Raw genomic sequence first — 21,540 nt, forward strand, 5'->3', positions numbered from 1 at the left:
AACGCTGGATGTGTGACTGGAAGATATTATTTATACAGCACATCTACAAACAAAAAGTAAATTAGATAAAAAAGTAAATCCACATTTCATACAGATTGAGTCCTGGAAAGATTTATGTTTCAAGTGTAAAGTTCAAATTATACATTTTCAATCTATTTTTCCAGGATGAGTGTTTTCATTCATCCCATCGAAGGTCATTTCAGAAGAGTCTTGTTTCGTTAGCGTTCAAGCGGCGCTCTGAACGAGCAGCAGGTTCCTCTTGTAACACTCAAGGCTGCAGAGAGGAACCCCGGTCTTGGAGCACGAGTATTTCTTCAGGTTGGTGCAGCCGCTAACTCCGCAGCTCGAAGGGGCCGGAGGTGAAGGAAGGGGAGGTGCCGGCGCCGGAGCAGTGACCCCTGTGGGGAAGGAGACAGCCAAGCCCTGGGCGGAGTCTCTGTAGCGAACCATGGGGCATTGGCTCAGCTTGGACTTCTTCTCCTTCATGCTTTTGATCTTGGCCTTGCTGGTTTTTGTCAGTCTCTCTATCGTCTGGTTCTTGCTCTCTTCGGCTTTTTTGGCGGCCTGCAAGCGCCTCTTTCGAGCTCGTTCCTCCCGTTTCTGCATCATCTCCGCGGTCATCTCCTTCTCCTTGTAGCCCATGGGGAGCTCCAGGAGAGGCTGGCTCTGCTGCTTGTGCAACAGGGCTTTCTATAGAACAAACAAATAAAACATGAATAAATGCTTAAGTAACTCTTTTATCAATCGCAAACGGACATACTCATGTTTCCTGTGTCTCTCCCTCACCTGTCTGGCTGTGAGCAGAGACTCATCGATCTCTTTCTTCAGCTCTCCGTTGTCGTCGAGCTCTCCCTTCTCCAGAGCGTCCAGCCACCTCTCCTCCTCGTCCACAGGCGCACCCAGCATGGAGTCTGAATCCATGTCTGGCAGAGGAGATGTGGCCAGGTTACTGTCTTCATCTGAGGCAGGATGAACAAGTTAAAACACGATGGATTTATTAATGTCTTCTACGTGTGTTTTCTTTTTCATCGTGAGATATTTGTATTCTTCTAGTTTTGCGTCTACCACGAGTTAGAAACTTCAGCATGCCTGCTCGCTCATGGACTCACAGACAGTCTCAGGACATTTCACTAAGGGGCTGGCAAGAAAAGTTCCAGAAAATGTTTGGTAATCAAATGTTTTTTCATCATTTATTTTTCCAAATGTCAAACATGTCTATTGACTATAAGAATAAGTTTTCAAACACGAAAGAGAAGTTTAACTTCTAGATCCAGTGAATATCTATGAGCTCTCCTTGTAACTCACCCAGCCAGGCTCGATATTGCTCCAGAGGCACAGAGGGCGTGTCGTCGTCATCCTCATCATCGTCGCTGTTGTCGTCATCTTCATCAGAATCATCAACATTGTTGTCAATGATCATCAGTGGCGAGGGAGGACGTGCGACACCGGGATGCACAGTGAAGGTGGGAACACTGACGACAGGAAAATAAACCAATAATTTTTATAAATGAGCAACAACATAACGCTTGAAAGGGAAGATGTTCCAATCAGGACACATCACCGCTCACCTCTTGGTCCCCAGCGTCTGTCCTCCCAGTTTGATCTTGAGTCGCAGCTGTGGTGGAGGCCGAGGGACGATGACAGGCTCGGGCTCCGGGGCCTCAGTGAAGCTGTGGTGCTTCCTCTTGTGCTTCTTGTGTTTTTTGTGTTTTCGCTTGTGGACGCTGTGAAGGCTGGAGCTGCCTTCGCCTGCAGGGGACGACACGGGAAAACAGAAAAAAGGATGAACTGTGATTTCTTTAATACCTGGATTGTCTGCTAAAAAAATGATTTATTGTCATTTCCTATAGATGGACCTAGGTTTGGGGGGATTTTAGCGTGCTGATTAAAATATTTTTCCAATCAAACCACTTTGGAAAAGTGGAAAAAAACTTTACAAATTATTTTGCGTGTAAATATTTTCCTCCTGTGGTTTTAATCTCTAATTCTTCATGAGCAGACAAACACATTTTACAAATCTGAGGTGGAACAATTCTGTTAAACCTCCTCACTACATTATAAGCATTATATCTGTGATATTGCTATTGGAGGAAATGATAGTGCATTAATTGTTGATATTCTTTTATTGCCCAGCCTTAAACTTAACTTTTAAAGATCAGGATTCACAAGTAAGTTATATTTCCTATTTCCACAAACACCTGATGCAAACATCATTGTGGATAATGTGTGTTTTTATTTTAAGGTTGTCATGTTTCTTTGGATACTTGTTTATGAGGGGAAGCTTCAGCTCGGCTGCAACAAATGTGCATTTAAATGTGAATATTGCTGAAAACTCACCGAGGAACCGAGGGTGGATCATGTCTTTCCTCTTCCCCATCGGACCGACGACTTATCAACCCGGAGGCCGGAGCGGGACGAGCGGCGGCGGTGAAGCAGGAAGAGCGGCGGCTCTACATGACACAACACAAATGTCCGAGCTGCCGCCAACACGCAAACACACCTGCAGCCAATAAAGTGATATCGATGACACGTTCACGGACACCGCAGCTGTTGTTGATCCAGTTGTTGATTGAGTCGACGGGACGCGGGTTGATCAGAGCAACGTGTTCGTTCAGACTCAGTTTGTTACCGAGAGAATCACACGTGAGATGCTAACTCGAAGGAGGTTAGCTTTACATTATCCACCCGAGGTGCTAGCTCTCATTGGCTAACACGTGTAGCTGACGCTGGAGAACTCATCTCAGAAAGTTCACGTCGGCACAGAGAGCTGCGAACACGGATCGAATCTGACCGGAAGTGGGTTAAAACGCGAAACTCTGAACGCGTGCTGTTAGCTTAGCGCGAACACGCTGAGCTAGCAACGCGGAAGTTCGCCCTCTTCCGCGTCTTGCGGCCGCTCCTCGCCCGACGGTTGGTCGCTCCTCAGCGGGGAAGAACTACCTCTCCACCGGTAAGAATCCACAGCCATTTTCTTTCATTTGGTTAATGCTAAACGGCTATATGCTAACTCCTGTAATCATAACACATGTAAAAGGGGGCATGTAGCTGTAGTTGTGTTTTTACGCGTGGGTAATGTAGTTCTTTCAACGTGGAGCGCTAAGCTAGCCACCATACATTATCCACATATGAAATACTACATTACCCAGAAGCCCTGTGGCGCCTAGTGTCGGGGTAATAACCTGACCAGCAGGTGGCGGTGTGCACCAACACGTTAGTTTGCGACTGCTGTGAAACGCAGAAGAAGAAAATCAAACACAAGGTCGGTGGAGCAGCAGCGCGTGACCGAGTCAAAGTCGTAGTTTACGTTAAAAAAAAAACAACTTAGTGCAGAAAGTTTCACGCTCACGTGTTCGAGTCCCGGTGAGTGTGAGGCCCGTTCCTGTTCGTGTTCATTCACTTTAACTCGAGTTTACGCTGATTTACACGAGTTCAACACGACTCAGATTAACACGCGCCAGGATTTATCTCGTGTCAAACACAAACATTTGGGGGGGGGGGGGGTGCTTCACTTTCTTTTATCTTAAGTCACGTGTATTTTAATCCAAAGACATCTAGTTTACTGAACGTACAGATTCACTTTGGTACAGAACTCAGAGTCACACATTTCCTCCTCTGCTGGTACTGAAATGAACGAAAAGCAGCAGATATCAGTGAAGTTAAACATGGATCCGAACTCAAACAATGTTCACAGCAGCGTCACTGCTCCTGTGGAGCCGCTGCACGTGTCCTCTCACTGTAAGAAGTTAAAATGTGTGTTCAGGTGCAGTTTTCTCAAAAGCAGACAGACCACATGTTTCACTGGGAGCCTCAGGTGCAGGTGCAGAGTCGAGGGATTCGTGCACTAAACCTTTTCTCTGCCTCTTTCTGCAGGAATCATGAATTACGCTCGGTTTCTGACGGCTGTTAGTGCAGCTCGAAATCCCTCTGCCATCAGGATGCTGAGTGAGTCTGCTTCTCGTTACATCTTCATGTAGCACTTTTTTAAAAAACACTGAGTTTACAAAGTGCTTTGGCAGCAAAGCAAGAAAAGTGTCCTTGACTTTTTAAATCATTTGTGTTTTAGTGCTTATCGTGCTCAAACTATTCATGTTTTGAGACCAGATTTTGAATCAGGGATCTTCCTCGGGACGGATTAGCAGGAGCCACCTTAAGCCCCTTATCATGTCAATTCAAATTGTGCTGCAGGACCTAATGTTCTCAAAATAATCTTCAGTTAAATTGGCACAAACCCGAACTTAGCTGTTGGTCTAGGTTTTTATTTGTAGTATGATTCCTGCAAGTGTGTTTCTAACACCAGGATCTCAGTGCTTCAGCTGAAATCTGTATATATCAACTCAGTCCTCGTCTTGTTTGTCTTCACCTTTATGTAGCTGAGCTGCAGCAGCGGTCCCCTCCGACCCTGATCTCATTGGCCGGTGGAGCGCCGAACCCCAACACCTTCCCCTTCGAGTCGGCGTCCATCACGGTGAAGAATGGACAAACGCTCACCTTCGATGCGACTACGATGAAGAGGGCTCTGCAGTACTCCGCTTCGAGTGGGTGAGAGAACAAAACAGACACTCATCAGGTGTTTACCTCTACATTAGTAATGAAATCGTTTATAATATATATCCCACTTTTGCATCTCGCTGCATCAGGATCAAACCTTTTACAGCCGAGTGTGTGGAGGTTATCTTTATATGACCACCTCTGTAAACCTTGCGGCTTCAAATGACTCGTTTCACAGACTGATTTGTTGACTCTGAGTAATCACTGATAACAGATATCAGTCTAACCAGGGCGTCACAACAGTGCAGGCAAAGTAGGCAATTACCTGGGTCTCCTGTGATTGTGTGTGATTGTGATGGAGATGCACTGTGTTTATAATTTTGATAATAAAAGAAACTTTTAAAGAAGAGGTCTGGTGTCTTGTGTTTATTGTAACAGGGGCTTGGGTTTGGTTCAATGCAGGTCACATTGTGACCACTCAAGTTTATATTTTATTCTACATGCGTGTCTCTTTGTGTCATATCTGAGTGTTGCATTGTACACTTTGATTTTTATGTTTTCACCTTTTTTATTTTCTGTCTTGTGCAGTGTTTTCATTATGGGTTATCTGCTGAGCATCATTATCATCGTTACAGTTTTTTTTATCTGCCGTAGTGTTTTAAACGTGGGTACAATTGATGTACAGTTAGCATGGTGTGTGTGTGTGTGTGTGTGTATATGTATATATGTGTGTGTGTATATATATATATATATATATCAATGATGTAAGAGCTTTTTGTATTTCAAGTTGCCTTAGAGACATAGCTAGGGACAAAGGATGAAATGGAACTCTGGCTCATTAACAGTATTTTGTCTGTTGGTCAGTTAGCACTGTCCCGATCAAATAAACAAGTCCCTGAAATGATCCTGCTTTTCAAATCTGGAATTCAAATCCTACAAATGCTGCTGGTGTCAGTTGTTAAAAAGTTTCCATCTCTGTGCAGAATCCCAGAGCTGCTGACGTGGATGAAGAACCTGCAGAAAAACCTCCACAATCCACCGTCCGCCAACTACACCGTGGAGAACGGCCAGATGGACCTGTGTGTGACCACAGGCAGCCAGGAGGGGCTCTGTAAGGTACCGACTCCACCAGCTGCAAATTACTCTCATTCATACTGGTGATGGACGACTGCATCACACTCTGAATGTTTTTGAAAACCCAGGAAAGCTTTTAACAGGCTCCAAAGATATGAAAGCAAAGTTTCATGGCCTTTCTACTAAATGACTTTACCTCATTTCATGATAATTGATTGTAATTATAAGTGTATTGAGCTGATGTTTCTGAAATCTTTGAGGTCTGAGTTTCATTTCTGTGATTTTTTTTTTTTCTGTTGTGTCCAAATCTTTTAAATAATTATAAATCATTTTCATCTGCCTTTTTATTAATTTGTCTTTTGGTATTTTTTGCCTAATGGATGATTGCATAATGAAGAAGTTTTTGATGGAGCATGCTTGTTTCTTTTACTGTTTAAACAGTATCTAGATATTTGGAAGACATACATTTTTTTAACTAGTAATATACTTTAAACCTCTTATTGTGTTTGCATATTGCTTTAAAAGAAGTTCTCATGATTATTGTGATTTTGACTTTGAGTCTTGTGTTCACTGTGTTTTGTTTTTCAGGTGTTTGAGATGCTGGTCAACCCTGGAGACAACGTTCTGCTGGATGCCCCCACGTACTCAGGGACACTGGCAGCGGTAGAGCACTTCATTTTAAATAATATCTTTTTTTTTTTTTACATTAACTGAAGCTGCATCAGTCTTTTGACTTACTGCCTTTACTCCGTAGCTTCAGCCACTCGGTTGCAACTTAATCAACGTTCCCAGTGATCAGCACGGCATCGTACCTGCGGCCCTGAAGGAGGTCTTGTCTCGGTGGGACCCGTCAGAGGTCCACAAGCCCGGCAGCACCGCTCCCAAAGTCCTCTACACTATCCCCAATGGAGGAAACCCCACCGGTGCCTCCATGACGGCTCAGAGGAAGAAAGACGTGTACGAGGTTCGTCTCCATCTGTAAAGTTACAAAACAGAAATGTTTAACGATTTGTGCCAAGCTGTCAGTGGAACACCGACTCTTCTAATTAGAGCTTGTTGTGAGGCTGATTTCCCTGCAGATCCACTCTGTCATTTTCTATTAACGTTCTCTGGTCTCTTTAATAGCTCGCCCGGCAGTACGACATGCTCATCATCGAGGACGACCCGTACTATTTCCTGCAGTTTGACAAGGTACAGAAAGAGTTCACTCACCTGCTGTTTGTCTGAATGTACTTTTACGTGACAATAAATCAAATTAAGAACATTAGTTGAGTTGTCTCCTTTTTATTATTATTTCAAGGTCTGATCTCAATGATATAAGTTGTATTATTATAAATTGAGGCCACAGTGTGACTCATGTTGTGTCTTTGTTTGGCAGCCGTGGACTCCCACGTTTCTCTCTATGGACGTTGATGGGAGAATCATCAGGACAGACTCCTTCTCTAAGATCCTGTCTTCAGGGTGAGTGTTTGCTTTTCTTAAATACCATGTGCGTGTGACTCTGCTACAGCACAGTGTTGGTGTGCTTCCTGCAACTGGGTGTGTTTTTCCAGTTTATTTTCACTTTGGAATTAAACTATGAGTGTGTCTATGTAATCAGGTGCAGCTATTGAGTGTTTAAAACATTTACATCTTAATGTTAAACTCCTCGAATACACTTCTAGATTCAAGATATTAAAATGCATTTTCAGTTTTTGTTTTTTAAAAGTAAAGGTTTTGCAGATACGTATACTAAGAACATACAAAGTGTGAAGTCGGTGTATAATAAATTCACAAAGTTAAATATTACACGATTCTGTGTGGGAGATATTTCATGTTTAACCGCATCTCTTTCAGGCTGAGGATTGGTTTTGTGACGGGTCCGAAACCGTTGGTGGACCGGGTGGTGCTGCACATCCAGGCCTCAACGATGCACACTAGTACCTTCACACAGGTGAATCAAGTTTTAATTTGACTCCACCAACGTCCTGCTCTTTTCACTGCCACTAAATAAACATTTTGCATTGCTGGTTTCTTTGCAAACCTCTTCCTGATCATTTGATATTCGTCCTGCGTGGCAGCCTCCATCTTGTTGGCGTGCAAATGAGCTAAAGGGAATAATTCCTGCACCAAGCAAACCTCTGTGCAGAAGTGAGCACAGAGCAGCGCGGCTGAGAGGGGAAGTCTCTGTACTTGTGGCATATTGTTTTAGCAGAGTCATCACTGACTTGTGCAATGTGCCAATGTCGGTCGCACCCACCAGGCACGCCACATTGAAACCCACACAAATTCAGCTGCACAGCGACTCTGTTGTCGCTGTGCAGCTGAAGCCAAATAAGCCGTTGTGGTGCGCGTGGATTAGAAGCAGCTGAAGAGGTTTTAATGAAGGGAGAAATAATTAGGATCAACCAAAGACTTGCTGCCCCCTTCTGATTCAATCACTGCTTCTGCTCTTTTTTTTTTTTTTTAAATGATGACTAGATTGTAGATAGAGACTCAGAAATGCTTACGTTCACATTTTTCCCCACCACCAAGGACTTTTAGCTGAATTATGCAAAAACTACTGAATCAAGTGGTGCACAACTGCAGGAAAAGTGACTTAACTTCTAGAGCAGATTTGATAAAGTGGACTTTTCTCAAGACATAATTGAAATCTTAATGATAAAATCTGTCATATTTAGGGAACTGATATTTATGAGTGTGTAATTTGGTGGGGATTTAAATAAAGATCAGATCTATCAACGAATATGAATGCATGTGATGATAAAGAAGCCAGTCAGCCGTGGTGGAGACGTGTGTTCTCAGAATGCTCTTCAGGTTTCTTTCACGTGGTGACAAACTAAATCTAAAATAAACACAAATGTAAAAGTGGAATGAAATAAAAAATAAAATAATTTGAATCTACATTTTAAAACCTGTCTCCTGCGTCTTTTCAGCTCATGGTGTCTCAGCTGTTGCACAATTGGGGACAAGATGGTTTCCTCCAGCACATAGACAGGTATTTATTTCTGTGACACGTTCGACTGGTTGAGAAATAAACAGTAAACTGATTATTACAGCGTCAGCCTCTCCTGCAGTGACGGATCAAACAATATATTTTCTTTCATCTCTCAGGGTGATTGACTTCTACAGGAAACAGCGTGATGCTATGATCACCTCCGCAGACAAGTGGCTCAAAGGTTCGTGGTCAAATCAGCTCGTTACCTATAAAAGCTCTGTTTTAAATTTGATTTACTGTAAATGGACAAAACAGTAGCTTATAACCAAATTTGGGTCCCGGGTGGGAGTTAATGTTGTTGAGCATGACTGACCTGTCAATAAAATGTAAAGAAGAGTTTCTGTCTTTTTGGGTGTTTTTTTTTATCACTGTTAAGATTCTCCAAGTGTGAGAAGATGTTTCTGCTTCATTTTTGTACAATGGGAGGAAGGAGATGATTTTTATTTACAGTCTTTGGTACAGACAGTATTCATGGATGTTAGTGATGAGAATTATGGATGTTGGATCTCATGGATCTGTTCCTTTTTTTAAATACCCTGGCTTTCCCTATTCCCTAATGTGTGTGTGTCTTTGTGTAGATGTGGCAGAGTGGCACACTCCATCAGCAGGCATGTTCCTGTGGATCAAACTTAAAGGCGTCGCTGACACTCAGAGGCTCATTATGGAGAAGGCGTTGGAGAAAGAGGTCAGAATTCACAAACAAATCCTGTGATTGAACTCTTAACATGCAAATATCAGGTACCCAGAATGCATCTGGGTGCTTTTTCCTCTGTTTCTCTGTTGCGCTGGTTGTGAGCAGATGTTGTTTTATACAAAGGGAGATTGTCTGTGTGAGTAGAGTGAGAGATGGTGCATATATAGAAGCCATTGTGCACTGAATGAGTGGGTTTAGCAACTGAGTGTTTCCCCTCCTACACACAGTGTCTGTAAATCCCTGTGAGTCAATGCCTGATTAAAAATGTAAAAAAAACAAGTGGGTGCAATCAGGCTTTTCCCAGCACTGATGGTTTCTCTCCTCTAGTGTCCAGGATATTTAAAACCTCAACACGAGGCTTAGCTTAGCTAGGAGTGAAGATTAGTCCGTTAGTACAGGACACAATGAAAGCAGCTGTAGGAATTAGAAGTTCTGTTCTCATGACTTTCGATGCATGAAATCTGGGGGAAAAAGAGAAACTTGGAGCAAACGTTGAGTCACATGTTTGTGTTAAAGGTTCTGTTGGTTCCCGGAGGCGTCTTCATGATCAACAGTAATGAACCCTGTCCCTATGTCAGAGCAGCTTTCTCTCTCTCTACACCGGAACAGATCGATGAGGTACACACACACACACACACACACAAAAACACCATTACTTCAATATCTGTCCGTGAAATTCAATCTTACATATGCAGTCCTGTGCACTCTATATATTGTTTTATTATTACTTCATTTCTTTTGACGGCTCTTTCTATTTTTAATTTCCCCATTGCTGCTGTGATGTGTCAGATTTCTCCGCCGTGGGACTGAGGATTATTTTATTAAAACTGACACTAACCTCTCAATTCTTCTGCAGGGTTTCAGAAGACTCTCTCTGCTCATCAAAGAAGCTTTGTGATGACTGTTCCCTGGTACATGATGTATGTTTTCTAACTTAAGTTTAAATATATTTTAATATATTTGCTGCCTGAAGCAAAACCCCACAAAGAATAGTTTTAATATGATGCTCACTACTCAAACAGCTCTGGAGCAACGAAAACTAAAATGAATGTGTTGCTCTGTTGTTACACTACACACAAAGGTTGTCTCCTTCATCTACAAAGTAAATAATGGCTTTTAATTATCCTATGATTCAATGTTTTTGTTCTACTGAAGCCTCAAAACACAATTATTCCTGATGAAATGGTTCCAAACACAGAATGTTAATAATCATGGATGTGAATGAGATGCATCGGCATCACTTTTACAGAGCTGGTATGTCGTCCATATTGATATTTATGTACCATCTATGATTGTAATTTGAGAATACAGAGAAACAAATGCATTGGCCTGGTTCTATTGTTTTTTTTTTGTCCTCTTACCAGTATTATTGTGTTTGGCTGCTGTTACTTGATAAGTTTATAATGCATTGATGGTTTTATCTTTCCGGCAACAGTGGGGGGGGGGCCCTCTTTGTTTCCTGTTGACCTTGAAAAATTCTGTTCGTCAGAAAAACAAGCTTGTTTTCATGTGTTTGAGACCTGCATGGTCGGTGATCATGCTCACAACAGAGCCCGTCTGTTATTGGAAACTTTTCTTTTCCTTTGAACAGACTTCCTTCCCTCTGTGTGAATATAAAGCACTCTGTGAACAGTGTGTATAACTCTCACGAGTGTTTGAGTACAAATGAAACATTCATCTGTAAAGGGTAAGGAGATAAGCAGCTTAGGAATCAGGTATTTGCTCCACCTCATACTCCTGTCGCTGTGGTAATAGTACTTAAACCCTCAGGTTAAGGATACAGTTCGACTACGTATGATTACCACATTTAAAATACATCCTAATCCCTGGACTTAGATTTACATACAGGAGGGAAACATGAACTTGTGTGTGAATAGGAAAAGCACTATTTTAGAATGTTGAATAATGTCATTTATACCCAGTGAATGCTGGAGCAGTTAAAACTATAGCACTGCCTTATCTTTTATGGACTTAAGTTTGGCCCTTTATCGTCCCTTACATCATATTTTATTAAACAGTTATTTCTTCAGGATAGTGTGATCTTATTTATTTTACTGACGCGTTAAAAAAACAAAACACTGACCCTGACAGACAGTGAGACCGAGACCAAGTTATTGCTGTAAAGATGAACTGATTTTATAATTTTTGTATTGATTGTTTCATTCATGCCTGGAGGTCAGAGGTTTCCTGTACTTGTTCTATTCTTGTCCTTCTGTTTTATATGGAAAACAAAGGTAGCCATGGGTCACTCTATTCAAATGTAGATGTTTTAACTTTGGTTGTAAAACTACAACACTGTCAAAGCACAGCCGCTCCCTTAGTCAGAGTCAATAACGCCATTTAGGTTAAGAGGCTATTGATATCTGTTTGCTGAGGCCTTGTGCCGATTTCAGACTTGAACTGTGGCTGTAAGCTCAGTCAGCTCTCAAACAAGCAGCCTGTATAACCCTGACTGTATTCAGAGGGGCTTTGTTTGGTTATTTCCTTCCTTTTGGAATCCATATTTCCCTCATTGTTCCAAAATAACCACCTTTTTTTGTGCTGCTCTGAGTCCTGCTTTGTTTTCTCCTTGCGTAGAATTCAACCGTTTAGATTTGGTTAATAAATGCAGGAGGGAATGGGTTGTGACCACAGTCCATTTGCGTGTGTGCATATTTAAATGCAGACGTGCACAAAAAGATCCACTTAACTGCACCACAAAATTAAATGTACTTACACTTTACCTTTATGTGAGTGAGGTTTTTAAGGCCAAAGTGCATTCGTCAACTATTTAGATCAAATTACAAAGTGCAATGTGAGAAGTGACAAATATAACCACAAACCTCACAGGGATTTATCACCCAACGCTCATCAACCCGAGTTCAGGAGTTATTGGAAAACATTAAACTCACATTTGTCACGTCTCCAGAAACATGACTCCAAATGAATAGTATTGTTAATGTCAACGGGAAACAATGTTCGTCATATCGAGTAACATTACAATAACTCCTGCTTTAAACTGGGGTAACGATGAGTAAAGGTACCAAAGGGTGGAAAGTATTTGGATTTACTCTTGGCTTAAGGAAGTTTAAGTTTGAAATCTGATTATTCCTCCTGAGTGAACGTTGATTTAAACTCTTCTTTACAAGCAGAGCAGGAAAAAACAGTTCTGATCACGTGTTGAGCCTCCTCACTGTGCTTAAACAATGCAAAATCATGATATCAACATATTTGACTTTGGAAAAATATATTTGAAAACTATAGTTTCATCGTCCATATCTTGGAAACTTTTATATTATACTGATGTCAGCAAGTTTGTTCAAAGTCGGATAAGAACACGTTCAAATGACATTTTGAAGAAAAGGAAAATAAAATAAAAAAGCAGATAAAGGAATAAACGCGCAGGAGCGCGATCAAGTGGAAGATCTAGTTTAAGGCCGAAGTTAAGAAAAGTTTTAATTTTTGTTCCTCTGATATTAAGCCACAACTTTTAATATATATTATTTCTTGTTTGAATGCTTTTATATCTGACCTCTTTCTGAAGCACATTTTAAGGCTGAAAGGTTTTTATATATAAGTTATTATTGTTTATATTTGCCCTCAGTTTATATTTTTAACTCTTAAACACATTTTAAAGCTGTTTTGAAAGGTTTTATACAAGTTATTGTTTTTTTTAACTGTTTCCTATTGTTTGCCTTTATTTGTGTTATATTTAACTCGTGAATCAGCTTTGTAACTGTGTTTTAAAGGGTTTTAGATGAATACAGTTTATTCTAACTCTATTATTATTATTATTTATTTCATCGCTCGATCTGTTGCAGCGACGCAACCCGGCGACGTCGCCTCCGTGATTCCGCAGCTGATCCGCAGCTCAGAGCAGCTCGTCGCGGTGACATAGCGGTCGAGCAGCGGCGAGAGGTGGATGGAGATGCCCGAGAAATGAGCGACAACACCTCGAGCCTGGTTCCTCTCACCGACACCCGCGTTCAGAAGACGCCGGGTCATGATGTGAGTAAGAACCGGTGGTTTTCTTGTTTTGTGTTTTTTTTCCCGTCGGGGTTGTAGCTCCTCGTTTAGCAGCTAGCGTCGAGTTGTCCGCTTAGCCGGAGCCGCGGCGCGGGTAACGTCACCGCGGTTCTCGGTGTGGATCCACGTCACCGTGTGCACGACTCCGATGATTCATGCGTTAATGTCCATTTTAACCCGCAGACACACTTTTAACAACGTTAGCTCATCACATGCTAACGACGCTAGCACTCAGTAAACAGCTGAGGCAGATCTGGAAACGGTCCCGTGATGCTAAAAAAAAAAAAAAAAAAAGCCAACCAGCACATAGCCGGGTCCCGCAGCTTTGCAGCTCGCTAAACGAGGCCGAAACAACGCAGAAGCCGACACATCCGAACAAATGCGTACATTTAAGAATCTGCGTTTCATCACCCATGTGTTTGTGTGGCTCGCTCGTGGGAGCTAACGATGCTAAATTCGTTGATTTCCACGTTCCCAGTGCGAGGACGTGGTCCAGCGATTAGACGAAGCCCGCACCGCTCCGTTATGTTGTGGCTTTGTTTTCGTAAGAATCCAGATGTTCACGTGGAGGAGGAGGAAGAAGCTGTCTGTCGTGAAACAGCTGGATTCAGTCACGATTACACAAACTGGAGATATTTACAAGAGTTGTTCAGAGCAGACCTGACTCTGGTGTTTTATTTCATCATGAGTCAATGTGATCAAAATGGGAATCAAACCACTTTGCTCCACTTAAAAGTCTTAAACAGACGAGAAACCGATAAATTGCTCTATTTTATTTGACTAATCAACAAATCCTCTGTTATAGAACAACCCATAGATGATTGCTTAACAGTATTGGATATTAATATTTAAGCATATGTACAGTTGCAACCTGTGGCGTGATAGGAAATGATAAATGATGCGATAACTGATTGGCTGTTAATTAAAAATTAGCCAAAAGGGTTTAAGTGGTTGTTAAATTGTATTAATGATATATTTTATTTGTTTCGGGCTTTTAAAAGAACTGAAATACACCTGACAGACTTTAAGAGACACACAATGATTAGTTTGTGACCATGTCTTAATCAGATTAATTCAGCAACTATCCCTGGTTGTACTTTACTGTAAATATGTTGTATTTGCATATTAAACCAATTTGAACATGTGACCTTGGACTTGGAGATGTTACAACAGATCTATTTAAACTTTTTTTTATCCGACAAACGATTAATTAATAATGAAAATGGTCTTGAGTTGCAGCTCTGTGTCATTCAAGAGCCTGTTACACAAACAGCGTCTGAGCATCCAGGCCTGAACAGGTACATGTGGCTGTGTCCTGCGCTGACTCATTAATAAATTCCATGAATCCCTGTCTTGTTTTCAGTGAGATCTTCGGAGCCACAGAGCCAAATACCAAATTGCCTTCTACCATCAAGAGATAGCCAGTGTGCAGGATGGAGACCCAGGAGGAATGACAAGTCTCTTCCCCCTCGCCAACACTCTGAGAAAATGCACTGGAGCAGCGCAGACGTGTTTGTGGTCCTGGTGTCCCTTATCGCCTCTCACACCACCGGGGCCTTATCTGTGGACAGGGACGGAAACCGCACAGAGACCAGCAATGTGACAGACAGCGGATTTGTCCCAGTTGCGTTCACTAAAGTGAGCCAGATAATTGCCCGGGAGGGGAGCTGTGTGCTGATTGATTGCAACGTCACCGGAGAACCGTTCCCCAGAGTTCTGTGGTTCAACTCCCATGGTGACCGTCTGGACACGGAGACGAGTGGTGAGACGGATCGTACTGTTACTTTAAATCTGGTTTCCTGTTCTCTTTGTCACCAGCACTGTCACTCACTCAATTATAATTTAATGTATAGAGAAGGTGTCATGTTTGTTCTGTTCTATCAAGTTGATATCAAGTCAATACAGTTAAATGCATACTACAGTGTTACCCCCCCCCAGGTAGTATTTCATTCCCTTTTTCTCTGAAGCTTAATGTTTTATTCAGAAAAGTGTGAATGATTTTCACCATGTTAGTGGAGATAGTTCACCTCTGCCAGATGCAGAGAGACAGGAAGGACGTAGAAGAACACGGGGTAGAACGGCAGCATCAACATTTGACCTTTAAGTCTTGCAGACAGGTTTATACCCGACTCAGTTATGTCTTCATCCTCTCATATTGGACGTTAGATCCAGTTAGATCCACAAAGTAATTTTTTTATTTTCATGCTTTGTCTGTTTGAGAGCTTCGACTCACTTCAGAAGGAATGCAGAGGGAAGAAGCGTTTGTTGTTTTGACACTTAAGTCTTGAGCCGACTTGTTGCAACCTGCATTGTTCTTAGGACAAACACAGAACAGTGTCTTTACCGTTCAGATTTCCCCCCTGGGTTACACTCAGGAATGTAATAAGGCAGTGGAAGACTTTGACAGCAGGTAGTTCACTCAGTGTTGAACAGTTGTTTCTTAAAGATCAGTTTTACTAACCTGCACTTGCAGATGTCTGTCTGTTACTCAGGCTACTTGTTGTGGGTTTTTTTTTTTTCCTTCCAACTTCCTCGTAGTATTGGACAGAACATCAATCGCATCACATGATTCAGTGTTGAAGGTAAAATTAGAATCTGGCTCTCTGATGAAGTGTTGCTCTCACATCCTCCAGAGGAAACCAGAGTGGGAAATTGATTGTGTTTAAGCAGTAAAGAGGGCGGCAGAAATGTTTTTACAGTCTCGTCCAGACCTAAGATTTAAAGACGCCTTCTGTGATATCTGTCCATCGCACTCCCACACTGTACAGACAGAGTCGCTGAGGAAATGTAGCTTTTTGTGGATAAATTCAGCACTGAAATCCAGGACATGCAGCTCATGTCAACACTTTTTATCAAGAACTGAAAAACACTTTTGTATCTTTTAAAAGGAAGCCTTAGATAGTTTAGAGCATGATTTGATTACATTTCATCCACCGTCACTGATGGAAACCTTGGCAGATAAAACTGTAGACAATAATTCTTTTTTAAAACAAGTAGATTATATATTTTGGGAATTGCGATTATTCACTTTCTTGCAGGGAGTTGGAGGATTTCATTGGGAGACTCATGTCTGTGTGATAAAAATGAAGCTCAGCTTAGCACAAAGACTAGTGAATTGAGGGAAATAGCTAGCATGATTCTGTCCAAGGAAGAAACTCATTCAACCTGTCAGGACCTTGTAAAGCTCAGCCCCTACTAAAGATTTACATCACACCCTTTTGTGTCTTAATTGAGGGTTTTGTGCCAATAAATAATCCCAAAAATCCCAATACTGTCCTGATATCATTTGGGTTATTTTGAATAATTGATTTATTCGTTAATACGTTACAAACTTTGCTTCACCGTTATCTCATTCGCTCTATTCTCGTTGCCGGTTTTTCGAGGTGACGCGGGGTTAACACCTTGATAAACCTGAACACCAAAGCAGAAATAATCAGGGAAGAAAGGTATATTGAGTTTTACCCAATTGTACACGTGCTTCAATCTGTACATGTATTTAAACAAGCAACAAACCTAGGCCTTGAGCTAGAAAACATGTGGCCCCAACATGCTTACTGTAGGTGTTGACTGACAGGCAGTGCTGGTGACTAGTTGCTGCATGTTGTTGGAGCTTGAACCTGTTTCCATTTTACTTCAATCCTTTTTCAAAAACATCTCTTACTGGTTAACCTTTCATAATTTAGTGCTGGTGTATTGTGTAGTTCCAGATATGTAAGACTCTAACACTGTATCTTCTCTTTATATATAGACTTTATATAAATTTAGACATAGACCCCCAAGTGCAGAAGTGCCTGAAACTTGTATTCTGTCTAATGACCAGCAGAGGGTGACTCCACTACTTGGTAAAAGAATGTCTCTCTCATTTGATTAATAATGTCAGTAAACATTTTTACTAAAGAGTTAATGGTCTCAGTCTCTAGTTTAAAGTCTTCATGTATGTTTTATACATCATGGACCTATTTAGAGTCGGATAGACGATAAAGTGCAGTTTGCATTGGGGCGTTGGAGCCGTCTGATTGACAACTCATGCAGGTGAGCGTGCAGTGGCTCTGGACAAAATGTCAACTCACAAAACAATAAGGGACCGTAGGTAAAACTATGTTTATGGCTTGCCACATTAAGCGCTCTGAGATTATAAAGTACATTTTAGTTCAGTTTTGTAAATTAGGTGACACAGCCTTTAAACATCTTCGTCATTATTTACCCACATTGGGCTTAAATCCTTGAAAAGGTTTGAAATCATGAGGTTGATTGTTGTTTTGATTTGCAAGTCAAACTTCGGCACACTGAGCCACCACCTGTCTCAATATGCAAAGCATGGTCTAATAAGGACACTGCTGCTCTCCGGACACAGGTCCCAAACACACAGAGCGAGTTCCTGTTAGAAAGCAACAAACATCAGCTGCAGAAACGCAGAGGAGAATATCCTGCGGCGTCACTGAGCACAGAAACAGATGCATTAAGAGGATTTTCAGGGTTTCAACTTTGACTCTAGGGTGAGTCACTTAGTGGGCAGTGAATTGTCCTGTTTTTAAAAGCGGGATAAAAACATCTAGTTTGAACAGAAAGTTTAAATTGTTCAATAAGAAAGATTTTGAGAAGTTGCCAACAAAAACAGTTTTTGGTTGTATTTATGTAACCCTCTGAAAACAAGCCTGCATTTTCCTGTTTAAATTCATCTTAAATAAAAAGAAAAAGAAAAAGAAAGCTCAGGCCTCTGCCTCAGAACTTTGTACACTCTGAAATGTGTCTGTTCTTCCAGGTGTTTCATAGCCTCTGTCTGTTTCTCTCTGTAGGTGGGAAGTGGTGGCTGTTGGACGATGGTGTCCTCAACATCACCAGCATCGAGTTTGCAGACCGTGGAAAGTACACTTGCATGGCGTCCAACGCGTACGGCAGCACCAACTGCACGGTGACGCTGCGTGTGGTCTTTACCAATGGTGACATGGGTGTGTACTACATGGTGGTGTGTCTAGTCACCTTCACCATCATCATGGCCCTGAACATCACTCGCCTCTGCATGATGAGCAGCCACCTAAAGAAGACAGAGAAAGCCATCAATGAATTCTTCCGCACCGAGGGTGCAGAGAAGCTGCAGAAAGCCTTTGAGATCGCCAAGAGGATCCCAATCATCACCTCGACCAAGACGCTGGAGCTCGCCAAGGTGACGCAGTTCAAGACCATGGAGTTTGCGCGGTACATCGAGGAGCTTGCTCGCAGCATCCCATTGCCGCCGCTCATCATGAATTGCCGCACCTTCATGGAGGAGATCCTCGAGGTGGTGGGCGTGGAGGAGATGAGGCACACTTTTCTCAGACAAGCACCGGAGGGGCGCCGGGAGGTAGCGGGCATGGTCGCCTCCATAGGGGCGAGAGACGTCTTCACCATCCTGCAGGAGAGGGAGAGGGAGAGAGAGCGAGGGGAACGCAGCGAATCCCCCGCTGCTGACTCAGACAACTCTTCGGTCCAGGAGCAGCCGCAGCACATCGCCATCCAGGTGTCGGTCCACCCGCAGCTCGCCGCCGGAGGTTACTGCAGCATTGAAGCACCACCACAGCCAGAGGCCACACCCTCCTCACCTCCCCCCTCCTCACCTCCCCCCTCCTCCGTCCCACCGCTCGCTCCTCTTAACTCCGAGGAGCAGCCCGAGGCTGAGGGCGAGCAGAGCGCTGAACAGGCCATGCCCGAACCAACAGCAAACATGACCGCTCCCTGCCAGGTGTTTTACGAGAGCCATGTGTGACGAACCAGGAAAAAAAAAGGTTACCCTGCTATGCATTTTCACTTGAAGACAAGTAAAGGTCCACAAAACATTTTTAATTTCACATTTTGGACAAAAACAATCATTTTTAATTTATCTTTTCTGAATGGAACAATTTGTTCAAACCTTTGTAGGCTGTTCCACTGAGAATAAACCACAAAGTTTTCAGACTCTCATGGGTTTTTCTCACTCTGATCCTTTCATGCTTGAATGTACATGGGTGGGGGAATCAATGTTCCTATTAATGTCATAAGCAGAGAATTGTAAAGGAATACTTCCTGTGTTGAAATTTAATTTCCATAGCTCAGATTATAATTTAAAGACTTCAGTCTCGAGGGGAATGATTTTTTTTTGTTTCTTATAGTGCTAGGATTTTTACAACTTACTCCAGAAATCTGCCTCAAGCTGCTCTTCATGACGTTATTTCCAAACCCTGAAAGTTCAGCCTCCTTCATGTGTTAACTCACATCCAGCCGCTCTAGCAGCCGATCCGATGTTGTTGTAAAATGTCCCACTCACCTACAGATGCATGCTGGACTGAAACAAAAGATTTGAAAGTTTGGTCACAATTTCATGATTGTACAGCATACTGTGTTTCTATAAGTTACAAGTAAGCCAGGCTAAACCTCTGAGTGTACAGTATATTTCCGGGTCACACACAACTCTGATAATGACTATTTCCTTCGAAATATTTTTTAAACTATTATTAGATTGTTACCCGTTTGGTGTGATTTTTGTTTCTGGGCTAGTTTAAGTGGTTTTTAAAGAAGTCTTTTTGTCTTCTCTCTCCTCAGTAGAGACGAGCGGATTGTTTTCCTCTGTCATGTGCTGTGACTTTTTTCATTTGACTCCTGACCTGCTCTCAGCATCGTCTTGCTTCCGCAGAGGCTTTAACAGTACAGTTGCATTTCTGCTGCATGTGAACGTGGACAGTGGAGATGTTTGACATCTTTCTCTGGGGCTAAACTACAAGGACTTCTTTCTTCTTTGCTTGGCTTAATAGTCCAGTCTATTATGGAGATGAACTGGACTCTGTTCTTTTACCGGTGCTCTCGAGATGCCTCTTTTTTGTAGTGGAATAAAATGGAAGTGCTGTGTTTAAAAAAAAAAAAGAAAAAAAAAGTTTGGGCTTTTTTTTTTTCATGTAGCTTTTTGGAGGATAAATATCAGCTCTCTTCACTTATGGATATTTTAAAATACAGACAGAAAAATCTTTCATTGGCTGTTAGTCAACATCATTAATGTGACTTTTATATCATATATCGACATAGATATCATCTAACCTTTTTATCACTTTTCGGACGATGTGCTAACTAACCTGACTTTTTAGCACACACAGCGAGCTGGCAGGTTAAATCCGCAGCAGGGGAGATTTTAAGGCTAAAATATGTTTGTCTTATCGAGAGGAAATCCGAAGGTAAGTCTGCAGGAGGAGAGGATTATTTTATTTTGGCTGAGTGGACAGAGAAACAGATTCAAAATGACCTTTATTTAACCTTTGTTGAAGAAAACGCATGTTTGTAAACTCGCAAAAGACAAGAGAAATACTTTAGATACACAGAACATGGAACTAAAATAAGAAAGAGAAATGAAAATAAAAATCGTAAACAAAGAGATTAACGTTTGCAGTAAAATTAGAAAGGGAGTATTTCATACTGCAGTATCCCATCAAAATATCCTGGATGTGTTTGCCACCATCTCATGCTGTTAACTTAATTCAGAGCCAGAGTCTGTGCCTTACTGTTCCAGGGATGGGGTATCAAGCTCACACACTTGAACAATCACGAGTCTCGACAATAGACAACATTTCTATGGTTATTCTTCCTCTCTTTATTCATGGACTTTCTGATTTCAAGTTCAGATTTTGTAATGCTTGCTCTGGGATATTTTGTCTACACCTGGTTGGAAAATTTTGACAGACTTGCTGCACAAAAAAACAATCTGACTTTTTTGATCATATTTCCGACAACAAACTAAACTGACGTTTTCACCATTTTTTTGTCACTTTTTGGACGACAAACTAACATGAATTTTTGTTCATGTTTTAGACGACATGCCAACTTATGACTTTTTTATCATATTTCGGACGACATGCTAAATTATGAATTTTTTTAAATCAGATTTTGGACGACATGTTAACCTATGACTTTTTTTATCGGTTTTCAGACGACATACTAACCTATGACTTTTTTATCATATTTCGGACGAAATGCTAACCTATGACTTTTTTATCATATTTCGGACGAAATGCTAACCTATGACTTTTTTATTCGGTTTTCAGACGACATGCTAACCTATGACTTTTTTTTATCAGATTTCGGACGACATGCTAACCTATGACTTTTTTATCAAATTTTAATTGACATACTAACGTATGACTTTTTTTCATCAGATTTTGGACGACATACTAACCTATGACTTTTTTATTGGTTTTCAGACGACATGCTAACCTGTGACTTTTTGTATCAAATTTCAAACGACATGCTAACCTGTGACTTTTTTTTATCAGATTTTAAAAGACATACTAACCTATGACTTTTT

At 41.6% G+C, this 21,540-nt stretch overlaps 3 protein-coding genes across 5 annotated transcripts; 2 read left to right on the forward strand and 1 right to left on the reverse strand.

The window, feature by feature from the left end:
• Positions 1-11: 11 nt before the first annotated feature.
• On the reverse strand, positions 12-2,479 carry ino80b (INO80 complex subunit B). 2 transcript variants are annotated; one of them, XM_020095582.2, is made up of 5 exons: positions 2,338-2,479; positions 1,569-1,749; positions 1,306-1,472; positions 787-923; positions 12-690 (listed from the first exon to the last, which is right to left on the reverse strand). In XM_020095582.2, exons 1-5 carry the CDS (start codon positions 2,375-2,377, stop codon positions 226-228), a joined length of 990 nt encoding a protein of 329 aa, XP_019951141.1. In that variant the 5' UTR covers positions 2,378-2,479; the 3' UTR covers positions 12-225. The 2 variants fall into 2 exon arrangements, with proteins under 2 accessions (XP_019951141.1, XP_019951139.1); XM_020095580.2 differs by having other exon boundaries at positions 787-959.
• Positions 2,480-2,808: 329 nt separating this feature from the next.
• On the forward strand, positions 2,809-10,557 carry aadat (aminoadipate aminotransferase). Of its 2 annotated transcripts, none has more exons than XM_020095579.2 (14): positions 2,809-2,950; positions 3,871-3,942; positions 4,371-4,539; positions 5,472-5,604; positions 6,151-6,225; positions 6,317-6,526; positions 6,688-6,753; positions 6,941-7,023; positions 7,399-7,495; positions 8,478-8,539; positions 8,656-8,720; positions 9,118-9,224; positions 9,750-9,851; positions 10,090-10,557. In XM_020095579.2, exons 2-14 carry the CDS (start codon positions 3,876-3,878, stop codon positions 10,129-10,131), a joined length of 1,278 nt encoding a protein of 425 aa, XP_019951138.1. In that variant the 5' UTR covers positions 2,809-2,950; positions 3,871-3,875; the 3' UTR covers positions 10,132-10,557. The 2 variants fall into 2 exon arrangements, with proteins under 2 accessions (XP_019951138.1, XP_019951137.1); XM_020095578.2 differs by lacking the exon at positions 2,809-2,950 and adding an exon at positions 3,219-3,360.
• Positions 10,558-12,972: 2,415 nt separating this feature from the next.
• mfap3l (microfibril associated protein 3 like) lies at positions 12,973-19,175 on the forward strand. Its single transcript, XM_020095792.2, has 3 exons — positions 12,973-13,220; positions 14,602-15,000; positions 18,035-19,175. The coding sequence occupies exons 2-3, from the start codon at positions 14,727-14,729 to the stop codon at positions 18,979-18,981; spliced, it is 1,221 nt and encodes a 406-aa protein (XP_019951351.2). The 5' UTR covers positions 12,973-13,220; positions 14,602-14,726; the 3' UTR covers positions 18,982-19,175.
• Positions 19,176-21,540: the final 2,365 nt, after the last annotated feature.

This window comes from Paralichthys olivaceus, chromosome 22, assembly GCF_024713975.1.
Source record: "Paralichthys olivaceus isolate ysfri-2021 chromosome 22, ASM2471397v2, whole genome shotgun sequence".
Lineage (NCBI taxonomy): Eukaryota > Metazoa > Chordata > Actinopteri > Pleuronectiformes > Paralichthyidae > Paralichthys > Paralichthys olivaceus.